General features: G+C 43.1%; 1 protein-coding gene across 3 annotated transcripts in view; it reads right to left on the reverse strand.

Annotated features, from left to right (window-relative positions):
* LOC141105736 (pancreatic lipase-related protein 2-like) overlaps positions 1 to 990 on the reverse strand; it is a 176,536-nt gene extending 175,546 nt beyond the window's left edge. For all 3 annotated transcript variants that reach the window (XM_073595806.1, XM_073595807.1, XM_073595803.1), the window contains exon 1: positions 875 to 990. In XM_073595806.1, the coding sequence (XP_073451907.1) occupies positions 875 to 921 (47 nt within the window). In that variant the 5' untranslated portion in view covers positions 922 to 990. The remainder of the gene's footprint in view (positions 1 to 874) is intronic.
* Positions 991 to 15,483: the final 14,493 nt, after the last annotated feature.

Consider the following 15,483-nt stretch of genomic DNA (forward strand, 5'->3'; position numbering starts at 1 on the left):
GGCCAAGGGCTTAAATGAGCTCTGCCCTCAACCAAGAAAGCAGCAAAGGTCATGAGGGTCCCCAGCATCCAATCGGACAGCTGTTCTCCTGTTGACCACAGGAAGTCATAGAGGGACTAGGTTCTAACAAATTCCTTCCCTTTCTGTACTGCCACTTCGGTTGAGCGCCACCTACAGTGGGGAGTACAGATTGCACCTGCCTACACATTGATCAATGTATTCTGACAAGGAAGGAGTTCCACTGTCCAAGTACAATGGCACAGTGGGGAGGATTCCTCCATCTATCTCACTTGTGTGGATGGGGGGAATCCATTTCATTTCGATCAGCCACTGGTCTGATCAAAAAACAGATGACCCATCTATGGGCACCCTAATGTAGCTATATATAAATGGAGGTCAGTTTATACACTATCAATTATTATACTACTAGTGACTGGTGGGGCATAAGAGTGTAAGCTTCTCTGGTGCAGACGCTGATTTGAACAGAACAGTGTTCTTTGTACAATAATAGGCAAAGAAGGCAGAATGTTTTCCTTACCCCTTAGATACTCTCCTATATAGTTGTGTCAGGCTGGGTTCACACTAGCTTCGCATGCGGTTCACAGCAGGAGTCCAGTGCTTCTCCATTCACCGTTTCAGGTTCGATTTCAGCCCAATTTTTGGCTGAATTCAGACCTGAAATGGACCAAAAGACGCACAGGACTCCTGTGCAAATTGGCACCGGAGCCGCTGCAGAGATGTGTGAACCGACTCCATAGAGAGCCACAATCTCCTGCTATGCAAACTGGATGCAGGGAAACCCACATCCAAATCGTAATAGTGTGAACCCAGCCTAACTGTTGCAGTTTATATTGGCAATTAAATCTGGACTTACCTTCTGGAAGTCTTCGTAGGAAGAGGCAGAGTACCCGATGAACCCATCCATCCTAAGAATTCAATCTATGTAATCCATGCAGCTCCAACACTAGTCATTTCAGGTGGCCTGGTCGTCTATTTTTTGAAGAGAGACATTGACATTATTCAGGTCTATATGTAACATGATGAAACTGCATATTTAAAAGTCCACAAAATATTCCTGGACTGTAATGAGCTAATTAGATGCACTGATGGGGAAACATTGGGACTGTACATCAAGGGAGTTATTTTACTAAAAGTGTAGTTAAGGCTCCATTCACAATTTCAAATCGAACGGGCAATCCCTGCAAAATGCATGACATGCGTTTGGATGCCATTCATTCTAAATGGCACCATAGACGTGGTGCGGTTGTGCTGCGATTGTTGCACAGGAATACGTGCCTTTTAAAATCGCCAGAGCAGGAGCTTCTTTTGGGTGACAAATCAGCATAGGGCAGGCCATTGAAGTGAATGGGCTGCCCTATGCGCAACACATGGAATTTGCTATGCAAAATGTGAACGGAGCCTAAAGCTGAGGTTAAAGCCCACCCATGGTATATATACTGCGGACTGGCGGCCCCGCTCCGCCAAATCACATACATGTACGTGATTCTGCATTTGCAGATACAGGGCGCGCGTTTCCCCTCCCCGATCTGTGTTGTGATTCAGTACAGCACAAGTCAGTCAGCAGGTCCTGACCAATGATTTATGGCCTGGACCTGCTGATTGGCGAATCACAACACAGAACCCTGTATTTACCAACAACACAAAGCTCTGTACACGGAGCAGCGATGTTGCATTTTTTATCCCTGCAAAGCAAGGAAAAAGAATCAGCCACATCTATTAGTAAAAGCAGCACACATTACACAGTGTTAGTTAACCCTTTCATTGCCCCTAGAATTTTAACAGCTTCCCAGCGAATGTCGTGTATAGTATTTTAACTGATCACTGTATTAGTGTCACTGGTGATGTCAGTGGCAGTTTCCACCCAGTGTAAGTTAGTGTCAGATTGCTGCCACACTATTACAGTCCCACTATAAGTCGCTGATCAGCACTATTACTACTATAAAAAAAATAAAATAAAATTTATAATGTTTTAATTGATATAATAAATAATAGAAAACCCAGTGGTGATCAAACACAATCAAAAGAAAGCTCATTGTGTTAAAAAAAAAAAAAAAGGATAAATTTAATTTGGGTGCAGCGTTGCAAGACCGCGCAATTGGCAGTTAAAGTAGCACAGTACTGAATAGTAAAAAATGCTCTGGTCATAAAGAGGGTAAAACCTTCCGGTACCTAAAGTGGTTAAATAAACCCTCCCCCCCCCCCCCCCAAAAAAATATATACATAGAAAAATGTCCTGATGGCTCACGTGGTCTATTTTCTGCCATTACTCTATGTTTCTTTGTAACTCACTCCCCAGGAATAAGGGACCTTTCACACTGCCATGCTTATAAATCCCATAACTTGTTTTAAATATGTTACATTAAAATTTAACGCAACACATATGCAGCTAATAGCTGGTTGTGAAGGACGGCGGCAGGTGCCGGCTGCTCCTTAACCAGCAGATAGCTACACATACAATGCCTGCTCCTCCTTCCCCCATACCTTTATGGTGGTCACCCCCAGCTTACCTCCACCATCACAGGAGTGATCTCTCAACACTGAGCTCAGAGCTACTGAATCAGGGGAGAGAAAGTACAAAAAAAAAGGTCACTCCTGTGGTGGTGGAGGTGAGCAGCAACAAATAGGCCTCACTTAGCAACATCCTAGCATCCTTTGTTGCCAGCGGTTTAGACATTAATGGCTGTGTGTTGAGTTATTTTGAGTGGACAGCAAATTTACACTGTTATACAAGCTGTACACTCACTACTTTACATTGTAGCAAAGTGTCATTTCTTCAGTGTTGTCACATGAAAAGATATAATAAAATATTTACAAAAATGTGAGGGGTGTACTCACTTTTATGAGATACTGTACCTTCAGTGTTTATGCTTTCAGTAATACTCTTAACAGGATATAAATAACTTGACCTACTCTACTTTTTTTGTTAAATGGTAAACAAAACAAAGGAATATCAGACTGTGAGGCTACAGTGGACGTTGCCAGCCTAGTTTTTGTCCTCCAATTTAGTCCCCTCGGACTAAAGGGAAGTTTTCCCAAAGATAGGACTCTAGGACGATATTTTCTTTACAAACTTAAAGTTTTATGTCCTAAAAAGGTTGTTCCTTTGTTATAATACATTATTTTACATGAAATTTAGTGTGTGAACTTTATTGTGAAGACAAGATAAGTAGCACATGTAGGCTCCAATATGGCGTATATTAGAACATGCCTAGGGATGGAATTTACATATAATATTAAAGGGTTAGTTCTCCTTTACACAAAAACTGCCTATGCAGCTAAGGGGCATCTGTAGATAAAAATCTAGTTTGGGGGATAGCAGCTTTATATTTGTGCATTTACACACAATTTAATTTAGTGGCGCAAGGTTTATAGAAATATCTGTAGATAAAGACACTGTGCAGGTTTAGACAAAGTTGAATAATGCCCTTGCTGTAGGTGAAGTCCCTTTGTGTACCTCATGAAGTCTGACTGAAATACTCCCAGCATGTTGCTAGGGACGTTGCTAAGTGAAGTCTAGTCATTTCTGCTCACCTCCACCATCACAGGAGTGAGCTCCTTCTGATTCAAACCCCCCTCACATACTCTCTCTCTCTTTCTCCTGATGTAGTAGCTCTGAGCTCAGCATTTCAGAAATCACTCCTGTGATGGAGGATGTGAGCAGTAATGACTAGGCCTCACATAACATCCTTAGCAACCTCCCAGGAGTTTTTCCATCCGGCTTCATAAATGGTCTACACCTATAGAAAGGACATTAACTTTAGTCAAAGCTACAAAGTTTTTTCACCTACCTTTTTACCTATCTTTTTTTGGGGGGGGGGGGGGGGTGGTGAAGCGGAACTAACCCTTTAATTTTCTATGTAAGATCCTTTCTATTATCACTGTTCTGGTTATCCTGAGCGCACACAAATTATTTTCCAGAGGTGGTCTGCTGACCTTCGCTTACAGTGGCAGTGTTTTTCCATCCTAAAGGGTTCCAGTCCAGTGCACGGCACTTCAATAAGGGCTCATTTACACTTGGGTTTGACTGTGAAAAACGATTTGTGGTGGATCACTATTCACAGAGCAGCAAAGGGGACGGATGACAGGCACTCATACTGCCACCTTCCGAATGTCTGAGTGCTTGCAACCGTAAGCCTAGTGTTTGGCTCGGGATGTGGCACATCCCCATCACTTGAATATATCACATTTAGGGGCTGTACTGCCCACTGAACATGACAGCAGGGACATGTTTTGCCACACTGCAAAACAAAGCTTTATGGTCACTACTGGTGTACATCCCGTGACAGTAATAGTCAGTGACAGGTACTCTTTATGGAGAGATCTGGGGTCTATTGCCCCCAAATTCCTCCATTATGCTTAAAAGCATTCAAACCCCCAAGTTTGTCAGTTTTGAATGCCGTCATTTTTTAAAATTTGTCACCTTTAAGTCTTCAGTAAACTGGAAGAGACGTCATGACATCGCTTCTGGGTTCCTAGACATGCCAGCTGGTTGCTCGGATTTCCTGGTGGGACAGGGAAGCCCAGGCAAGATCCGGAAGGCTTTTAGCCGTATCAGTTGTTATCACAAGAAAGTCGACGGTTTGCTCTAAAAAAAAAAAAGGTACCGGGGTGATGCGTGCAGCTGCATGCATCTCCCCGGTACAATCCCTTCAAACCGAGGCTGTATATTTGCGTACAGTCGGCATGAAGGGGTTAATGAAGGTGGTAAAAACATGGCTCGACCGCCTATTTTACGTGAGTTCCTGCTACGCAATATGTGAATGGGGCCTAAAGCTTGGAATAGACTTCCAGCAAAGGTAGTGAATCAGTTAACAGTAATGCTGCGTACACACGACCAGACTTTCCGTCAGAAAAGGTCCGACGGAATCATTGTCGGACATTCCGATCGTGTGTGGGCTTCATCTGACTTTTTCTTTCTAAAATTCTGACGGACCTACAAATAGAACATGTTTCAAATCTTTCCGACGGACTCAGTTCCTATCGGGAAAACCGCTCGTCTGTATGCAATTCCGACAGACCAAAAACAACGCAAGGGCAGCTATTGGCTACTGGCTATTGAACTTCCTTTTTCTAGTCCCGCCGTACGTCATCGCGTTCTAAACGATCGGACTTTGGTGTGATCGTGTGTAGGCAAGTCCGTTTCAGCGCAACTCCGTTGGAAAGACTGTCGGAGTCTATTCTGACGGAGAGTCCGGACGTGTGTACGCGGCATTAGTGTATTGAAACGTGCTTGGAACAAGCAGAGATTTATACTCAAAGACACACAAAAAAAAAAACTTACAACACAAAACCACCCCAAAAATGAGAGACTTGATGGCCCACTTGGTCTTTTTTCTGCCATCACTCTTCTGTTTCTTTGTAACTCACTAGGAATAAGTGGACAATAGCTGGTTGTTAAGGACGACTCAGGTGCTGGCTCCTTAACAACCAGCGGATTGATACACATTCAATACCCCCGCCCCCCCCTGTACCTCCATGGTGGTCACCCCCAGCTTTTCTCTGCTCAGTCTCTTATGCAGGAGTCAGTCCGGCCGGTGGTGCAGAGAGAGGGCATACCCATACGTGATCTGCCTCCCGCGGGTGGGGGGTCCAATCGGACCCCCCCCCAGTGCCAGAGGTGGCCAGCATTTCTTCGCGGGTGATGAGAGGTGAGGGGGAGGCCATCCATTGTTGGCAACCCCCTGATCGCTCCTGGCGAATGAAAACGCTTCCTTTCCCTCTGTAATGTAAACAGAGGGAGAGGAAGTGATGTCATCCCTCCTCGAGCCGGTCTTTTCGTTCCGGCGCCGAGGAGAGAAGACATCCAAGTAAGTGCACCAACACTACACTTACAGTAGAACACGCAGGCACACTTTTTACCCCCCATCACCCCCCTGTCACACTGACACCAATAGCAGTTTTTTTTTTTTTTGCATTGGTGTCAGTTTGTGACAGTTATAAGTGTTAGGGCAGTTAGGTTAGCCCCCTTTAGGTCTAGGGTACCCCCCTTTAGGTCCAGGGTACCCCCCTAACCCCCCCTAATAAAGGTTAACCCCTTGATCACCCCCCGTCGCCAGTGTCGCTAAGCGATCGTTTTTCTGATCGCTGTATTAGTGACACAGGTGACGCTAGTTAGGGAGGTAAGTATATAGGTTTGCTGTCAGTGTTTTATAGCGACAGGGACCCCCATATACTACCTACTAAAGGTTTTAACCCCTTGATTGCCCCCTAGTTAACCCTTTCACCAGTGATCACCGTATAAGTGTTACGGGTGACGCTGGTTAGTTGGTTTGTTTATTATAGTTTATTATAGTTTTAGGGCACCCGCCGTTTATTACCTTATAAAGGTTTAACCCCCCTAATTGCCCGGAGGTGATATAAGTTACGTTTTTTGGATCAGATAAGGTCTGCGTCGCCCCAGGCAGCGTCAGGTTAGCGCCAGTACCGCTAAAACCCGCGCACGCAGCATACACCTCCCTTAGTGCTATAGTATACCTGCTAGCACCTGCGTTTTGCCCCTCAGCCCAGCCCACCCAAGTGCAGTATCGATCGATAACTGTCACTTACAAAACACTAAGCACACATAACTGCAGTGTTCGCAGAGTCAGGCCTGATCCCTGCAATCGCTAACAGTTTTTTGGTAGCGTTTTGAATCAGTCGCTAACAGTCAGGAGCTTTTTTGCCTGTGAGTCTCACTAGTGTACCCCTAAATTTAGAGCCCAAAATGGCAAATCGAAGGTACACTAGTGAAGAGGCCTACACGTTTGTGAGCATGACAGATAGTGAAGAGGAAGTCACTCATCTGTCAAGTTCAGGCTCAGAATACGAACCTGTAGAGGACAGCGGCTCCATGACAGATAGCTCTGACAACGGAGTTGTGGTCCCTGCTAGGGTCAGGCGTACCAGACCCCGAACTTCTTCTGTCCTTGAAGTGCAAGAACCGCAGGGCTCTCGTATGGAGCAGAGAAGTACTAGTGCCGCTATTCCTTCTGGTGAACTGGCAAGCACCAGCGGCCTAGTACACCCTGGTCGTACATCCAGCACTGCAGTAACACGTGGTGACGTAGCGAGTCCCATAAGTGCAGTTCAAGCTGGCGAGGTGGCAAGCACAAGTAGTGTCCCGCTGCCACCAAGAAGACAAAGACAGGCCCGTCGTGCCCATAGTGCCCTTCCTGCTGCATTCGCCAATCCGAATTGGGAACCCACCACTTCTGGCCGCTTGTCATTCAAACAGTACCTTCCCAGCAAGCGTGCCAGATACGGGGTCAAGATGTATAAGCTCTGTGACAGGGCCACAGGCTATACATGTAGTTTTATGGTTTACGAGGGTAAAGATAGTCACGTAGAGCCGATAAACTGCCCTGACTACATAGGAAGCGCTGGCAAGATAGTGTGGGACTTGGTGTCACCCTTATTCGGAAAGGGGTACCACTTGTACGTGGACAATTATTATACGAGCGTGCCACTTTTTAGTCACTTGCTTGATCAGCAGATTGGAGCATGTGGCACCGTGCGACCTAATCACCGGGGCTTTCCCCAGCGGCTTGTAGATTCCCGTCTTAGGCTGGGAGAGAGAGCCTGCTTGCAATGTAATAATTTGCTCGCTATGAAGTGGAGGGACAATAAGAATGTTTTCGTTCTTACCTCCCTTCATGCAGACACGACGACTCAAATTACTACGGCGACTGGTGTTGTGGAGAACCCCTCTGTGTCCACGAATATAACCTTAATATGGGAGGGGTGGACCTCAACGACCAGTTGTTGGCGCCGTACCTAGTTGCCCGTAAGGCCAGACGCTGGTACAAAGAAGTGTCTGTTTATTTATTTCAATTGGCTTTGCTGAATGCTCATGTGCTATACAGAGCTTCAGGACGGACTGGATCCTTCCTTAAATTCCAGGAAGAGATCGTCAGAGCCCTTCTGTTTCCAGACGGTGCTCCACCTCACCTTCCCAATCCAAATGCAGTAAGCCGGCTGCATGAGAGGCATTTTCCTTATGTCCTCCAGAGTACCCCTACCCAACGAGCCCCCCAAAAAAGATGTCGTGTCTGCAGCAAGCGCGGATTTAGGCGTGACACCCGGTATTGTTGTCCCTCCTGTCCTGACAATCCTGGTCTATGCATTGGTGAATGTTTTGAACGCTACCATACACTAGTGGAGTATTAGCGTAGGGTACAGCACTGCACAGACTAGGACACACTTTCACAGGGTCTCCCAAGATGCCATCGCATTTTGAGAGACCCAAACCTGGTACCAGTTAAAAAAGTTAAAGTTACTAAAAAAAGTGTAAAAAAAAAAAAAAATACAAAATAAAAAAACCAAAAATAGTTGTTGTTTTATTGTTCTCTCTCTATTCTCTCTCTATTGTTCTGCTCTTTTTTGTTGTATTCTATTCTGCAATGTTTTATTGTTATGTTTTTATCATGTTTGCTTTATAGGTATGCAATTTTTTATCTTGAAAGCAACAGCGTTTGCTCCCACGATATATAAAGCCGTGACTCCAGCGCTGTCTGAGGTGATTTCACCACCACAGTTACATACTTCAGCATATATGCCGAAGCGTGGGGGCAGCAGTGGGTGGAGGAGCAATTTGCTCCTGCCTTTTGCGGGAGGATGCCCCCATGCTTCGGCATATATATATTTTAGGTAGGCACAGGTTGCGTTAAATGTTTTTTTTTTTTACTATGTTATTTTTGCATTTTCTTTGCAGGTATGGTATTACTGTTATACTGTAATGTTACTTTGTTTTTTTGTTAACCATCATTTGCTTAGCAGGTACGCCATTCAGTTGCAGCGCGGATTTATTTATCTTGACAGCAACAGCGTTTGCTCCCACGATACATAAAGCCGTGACTCCAGCGCTGTCGGAGGTGATTTTACCACCACAGTTACATACTTCAGCATATATGCCGAAGCGTGGGGGCAGCAGTGGGTGGAGGAGCGATTTGCTCCTAACTTTTGCGGGAGGATGCCCCCATGCTTCGGCATATATATACGGTGCATGTATGCCCATCATTAGAAGTGGGTGGATGAAGGGAGGTATTCTAATGGTGGGCATACCCACCGATCAATATCTTTTTTTCGTTCAGCCCACAGGCTGCATGAAAAAAAAGTTTACAATATATGCCCAACAAGGACCAGCAACGTACTGGTATGTTGCTGGACTTTGAGTGGTTATACCAGAATGATGCCTGCAGGTTTAGGTATCATCTTGGTATCATTCTTTTCAGCCAGCGGTCGGCTTTCATGTAAAAGCAATCCTAGCGGCTAATTAGCCTCTAGACTGCCCCCCCAACTGTCTTCCATGTTTTTCTCTGGCTCTCCTGTCCCAACAGGGAACCTGAGAATGCAGCCGGTGATTCGGCCAGCTGACCATAGAGCTGATCAGAGACCAGAATGGCTCCAAACATCTCTATGGCCTAAGAAACCGGAAGCTACGAGCATTTCATAACTTAGATTTCACCGGATGTAAACAGTGCCATTGGGAAATTGGGAAAGCATTTTATCACACCGATCTTGGTGTGGTCAGATGCTTTGAGGGCAGAGGAGAGATCTAGGGTCTAATAGACCCCAATTTTTTTCAAAAAAGAGTACCTGTCACTACCTATTGCTATCATAGGGGATATTTACATTCCCTGAGATAACAATAAAAATGATTAAAAAAAAAATGAAAGGAACAGTTTAAAAATAAGATAAAAAATCAAAAAATTAATAAAGAAAAAAAAAAAAAAAAAAGCACCCTGTCCCCCGCTGCTCTCGCGCAAAGGCGAACGCAAGCGTCGGTCTGGCGTCAAATGTAAACAGCAATTGCACCATGCATGTGAGGTATCACCGTGAAGGTCAGATCGAGGGCAGTAATTTTAGCAGTAGACCTCCTCTGTAAATCTAAAGTGGTAACCTGTAAAGGCTTTTAAAGGCTTTTAAAAATGTATTTAGTTTGTCGCCACTGCATGTTTGTGCGCAATTTTAAAGCATGTCATGTTTGGTATCCATGTACTCGGCCTAAGATCATCTTTTTTATTTCATCAAACATTTGGGCAATATAGTGTGTTTTAGTGCATTAAAATTTTAAAAAGTGTGTTTTTTCCCCAAAAAATGCGTTTGAAAAATCGCTGCGCAAATACTGTGTGAAAAAAAAATAATGAAACACCCACCATTTTAATCTGTAGGGCATTTGCTTTAAAAAAAATATAATGTTTGGGGGTTCAAAGTAATTTTATTGCAACAAAAAGTGTCAGAAAGGGCTTTGTCTTCAAGTGGTTAGAAGAGTGGGTGATGTGTGACATAAGCTTCTAAATGTTGTGCATAAAATGCCAGGACAGTTCAACCCCCCCCCCCAAATGACCCCATTTTGGAAAGTAGACGCCCCAAGCTATTTGCTGAGAGGCATGTCGAGTCCATGGAATATTTTATATTGTGACACAAGTTGCGGGAAAAAGACAAATTTTTTTTTTTTTTTTTTTTTTTTTGCACAAAGTTGTCACTAAATGATATATTGCTCAAACATGCCATGGGAATATGTGAAATTACACCCCAAAATAAATTCTGTTGCTTCTCCTGAGTACGGGGATACCACATGTGTGACTTTTTGGGAGCCTAGCCGCGTACGGGACCCCGAAAACCAAGCACCGCCTTCAGGCTTTCTAAGGGCGTAAATTTTTGATTTCACTCTTCACTGCCTATCACAGTTTCGGAGGCCATGGAATGCCCAGATGGCACAACCCCCCCCCCCCCAAATGACCCCATTTTGGAAAATAGACACCCAAAGCTATTTGATGAGAGGTATAGTGAGTATTTTGCAGACCTCACTTTTTGTCACAAACTTTTGAAAATTAAAAAAAGAAAAAAAAAAAGGAAATTTTTCTTGTCTTTCTTCATTTTCAAAAACAAATGAGAGCTGCAAAATACTCACCATGCCTCTCAGCAAATAGCTTGGGGTATCTACTTTCCAAAATGGGGTCATTTGGGGGGGTTTTGTGCTATCTTGCCATTTTGGGCCTTGGAAACTGTGATAGGTAGTGAGGAGTGAAATCAAAAATTTACGCCCTTAGAAATCCTGAAGGCGGTGATTGGATTTCGGGGCCCCGTATGAAGCTAGGCTCCCAAAAAGTCCCACACATGTGGTATCCCTGTACTCAGAAGCAGCAGAATGTATTTTGGGGTGTAATTCCACATATGCCCATGGCATGTTTGAGCAATATATCATTTAGTGACAACTTTGTGCAAAAAAAAAAAAAAAAAGTCACTTTTCCGCAACTTGTGTCAAAATATAAAATATTCCATGGACTCAACATGCCTCTCAGCAAATAGCTTGGGGTGTCTACTTTCCAAAATGGGGTCATTTGGGGGGGGGGTTTTGTGCCATCTGGGCATTTTATGGCCTTCAAAACTGTGAAAGGTAGTGAGGAGTGAAATCACTTCTTTACGCTCTTAGAAATCCTGAAGGCGGTGCTTGGTTTTTGGGGCCCCGTACGCGGCTAGGCTCCCAAAAAGTCCCACACATCTGGTATCCCCGTACTCAGGAGAATCAGTAGAATGTATTTTGGGGTGCAATTCCACATATGCCCTCTGCTGTTTGCATAGCATTAAATTGTGCCCGAGAAATGGTAGCTCCCGTCAAAAAAAGGCTCCTACGATGCGATATAGTAACGTCACTCTAGCTGTTTGGGAAATCAGCTGGAGTGAGGCTCCGTTGTGCGCAAGTGCGGGCACTTTTTCGACAGCGGGCACATATCGACAGAACACCAGTATTTGGAGATAGGAGGCTGTCTGCAGACCATGCACTCTGCAGAAAGGTTAGACTAACAATGCCTGTTATCTCTATCATGAAGAGGGGTGGTGGGGGCTGGTCTCCCACGCACTCACACTTCAAAGGGATATATAGAGGCCTGAAGGAGACCTGCTCCTTGTCAATAGGCTTCACAGCTTGTCCACTATGTGAGAGCAGCACATTGTGTGATTTGTGGAGGATTACCTCTTTTGGAGCTGTTTTTGCACACATGCTTAAAAAAAATCAATTTAGAACTGAAGATTACATAAACAGCCCCCCAATCATTATATATTAAAGCAGACAAGTGATGGCATCATCACGCAAAGAGTTTATATTTTTATTTTAACGTTACACTTCTACCAAAAAAGCAATATTCTTGTAACGAAACTTGGTTTACCTTAAAGACCTTATATAACGACTAATGCTGGCCATACACTATGCTAAAAATCGGCCAAAAATTCAGTCATTTAGACAGTTTGTTCGTTTTTCCGCCAGTTAACCACTTGCCGACCAGCTGCTGCAGTTTTACTGCGGCAGAATGGCACGGCTGGGCGAAGCGACATTATGTTACGTCGATTCGCCCTGTGGCCACTAGTGGGCGCACCAGGAAACAGGGAACACAATTAACCCCTTGAACGTCCCCTAGCATTAACCCCTTCACTGCCAGTGACATTTTTACAGTAATCAATGCATTTTTATAGCACTGATCACTGTTATTAATGCCAATGCTCCCAAAAATGTGTCAAAATTGTCCGATGTGTCCGCCGTAATGTCGCAGTCCTGATAAAAAAAAAAAATTAAAAAAAAAAAACAAAATCGCAGATCGCCGCCATTACTAGTAAAAAAAAAAATATATATATATATATATATATATATATATATATATATATATATATATATATATATATATATATATATATATATATATATATATATATATATATATATATATATAATAAAAAGGCCATAAAACTATCCCCTATTTTGTAGACGCTATAACTTTTGCACAAACCATTCAATATACGCTTATTGCGATTTTTACCAAAAATAAGTAGAATACATATCGGCCTAAACTGAGGAAAAAAACTGTCTTTTTATATATTTTTGGGGGACAGTTATTATAGCAAAAAGTTAAAAACATTGTGTTTTTTTCAAAATGGTCGCTATTTTTTTATAGCGCAAAAAATAAAAACCGCAGAAATGTTCAAATACCACCAAAACAAACCTCTATATGTGGTGAAAAAAGGACGTCAATTTTGTTTGGGCGCAACGTCGCACGACCGCGCAATTGTCAGTTAAAGCGACGCAGTGCCTAATCGCAAAAAGTGCTCTGGTCACTAAGGGGGTAAAATCTTCTGGGGCTGAAGCGGTTAATGGGCACAAAATCGATAATCGGTTGGGACGAAAAAACGAAGGACAGGTTTGGAAATTTTCTATCGAACTAACAATTAATTGAAAGGTTAATGTTTTTCCCGTCTGAACTGTTTGTACTAGGTAAAAAAAGACGAACAAAAAATTGATTAATTTATGTCCACTGAATGATTTATCGTTCATTACATGATGGCACTAATGTGTGCTCTCACGGCCGAATGTTCGTTTTTCGAAAATAGGTTTGGCCTATTTTTCATATAGTGTATGGCCAGCATTAATGTGTGTCACGTTCAAACCTTAACACCATAAATAATATACGGCACTGCGTCACTTTAACTGACAATTGCGTGGTCGTGCGACGTTGTAACCAAACAAATTTGACGTCCTTTTTTTCCCCACAAATAGAGCTTTCTTTGGTGGTATCTGATTATCTCTGCGGGTTTAATTTTTTGCGCAATAAACAAAAAAAGGGTGACAATTTTGAGAAAAACACAATATTTTGTACTTTTTGCTTTAATAAATATCCCCAATTTTTTTTTTTTTTAAAAGCAATTTTTTCCCTCAGTTTAGGCTGATATGTATTCTTCTGCATATTTTTGGTAATAAAAATCACAATAAGCATTTATTGATTGGTTTGCGCAAAAGTTATAGCATCTACAAAATAAGGGAAAGATTTATGGCATTTTTATTATTTTTTTTACTAGCAATGGTGGCGATCAGCGATTTTTATCGGGACTGCAACATTATGGCGGACATATCAGACACTTTTGACACATTTTTGGGACCATTGACACTTATACAGCGAACAGTGCTATAAAAATGCACGAATAACTGTGTAAATGTCACTGGCAGGGAAGGGGTTAACACTAGGGGGTGATCAAGGGGTTAACTGTGTTCTCTCTCTGTGTTCTAACTGTAGGGGGATGGGACTGACTAGAGGAGATGACAGATTATTGTTCCTAGCTAGTAGGAACATACGATCCGTCTCTCCTCTCCTCACAGAACAGGGATTTGTGTGTTTACACACACACACGTCCCTGTTCTAGCTCTCGTGCCCGCGATCGCCAGCCACGCGCATCTGCACCACCGCAGTGCAGCAAGCGCGTGCTCCTGCTATCCCCGCTTAAACAACGTACAGCTACGACGGTTCGCAGGAACGTGCTGACCTGCTGAAGTATAATGACAGCAGCTGGTCAGCAAGCGGTTAAATAATGCATTACAATATAACTAAACCCATTCGATCTTCGCCGACTAAAATGTAGGACATTTCAGTCGAACAAATGTACTGGAGATTTAGTTGACTAAATAAGACTAAAACACTTGCAGAAGACTAAAATGAGAATAAAACTAAAATGCCATTTTAGTCCTAAGACTAAGACTAAAACTAAAATCGAAATTTGCTGCCAAAATTACACTGCACAGAGGTAAGACATTTCTTGTAGTTGGTGACAAGGTTTGCACACATCTCAGGAGGCATTTTGGTCCACTCTTTACAGACCTTCTCTAAATCTTTAAGGTTTCTTGGCTGTCGCATGGCAACTCGAAGTTTTAGCTCTCTCCATAAATTTTCTATAGGATTAAGGTCTGGAGACTGGCTAGGCCACTCCATGACCTTAATGTGCTTCTTCTACTTGAGCCACCCCTTTGTTGCCTTGTTTTGGGTCATTGTCATTCTGAAAGACCCATCCATGACCCATCTTCAGTGTTCTCGCTAAGGGAAGAAGGTTCTCAAAGATTTTACAATACATGGCCCCGTCCATTGGCCCCTCAATGTGGCAAAGTCGGTCTGTACCTTTAGTAGAGAAACAGCCCCAAAGCATCAGATTTCCACCTCCATGCTTGACTGTAGGGATGGTGTTCTTAGGGTCATAGTCAGTATTTTTCTTCCTCCAAACATGGCGAGTCCCCCTCCTCAAGAAGGTACATGTACAGTCATAAGGAATATATAAAAAGCCGCGCATTTAAAAGAGTTAGATCAAAAATTGTGAAATCAAAAAATGAAAAATATATAATATATAAAAATAGTCCTTGTGATTAAAAGTCCAATCAACAGAAAATGTGAAAAAGAAAAATGATTTGTCAATATTCAATAGCTGATGGTAGAGGTTCAGGTAACGCACATTCCTGTTAGATGAAATGCTTACCAGATAGCAAGCCAAATGAAACAGGTGGCTATAAACCCAGACTGGGCCTTTGGAGAACCAATCCCGGTATATCCTGGATGAATCGCACTTGCAGACCGAATTGGATCCACGAAGATTATACCCAAAAAAATTTATAATAACATAGCGTAATACTGACACAAATTCCGTGATAATAAAGAAAAAAGGATAAGTGGCACT

Source organism: Aquarana catesbeiana, linkage group LG08, assembly GCF_042186555.1.
Source record: "Aquarana catesbeiana isolate 2022-GZ linkage group LG08, ASM4218655v1, whole genome shotgun sequence".
Taxonomy (NCBI): Eukaryota; Metazoa; Chordata; class Amphibia; order Anura; family Ranidae; genus Aquarana; species Aquarana catesbeiana.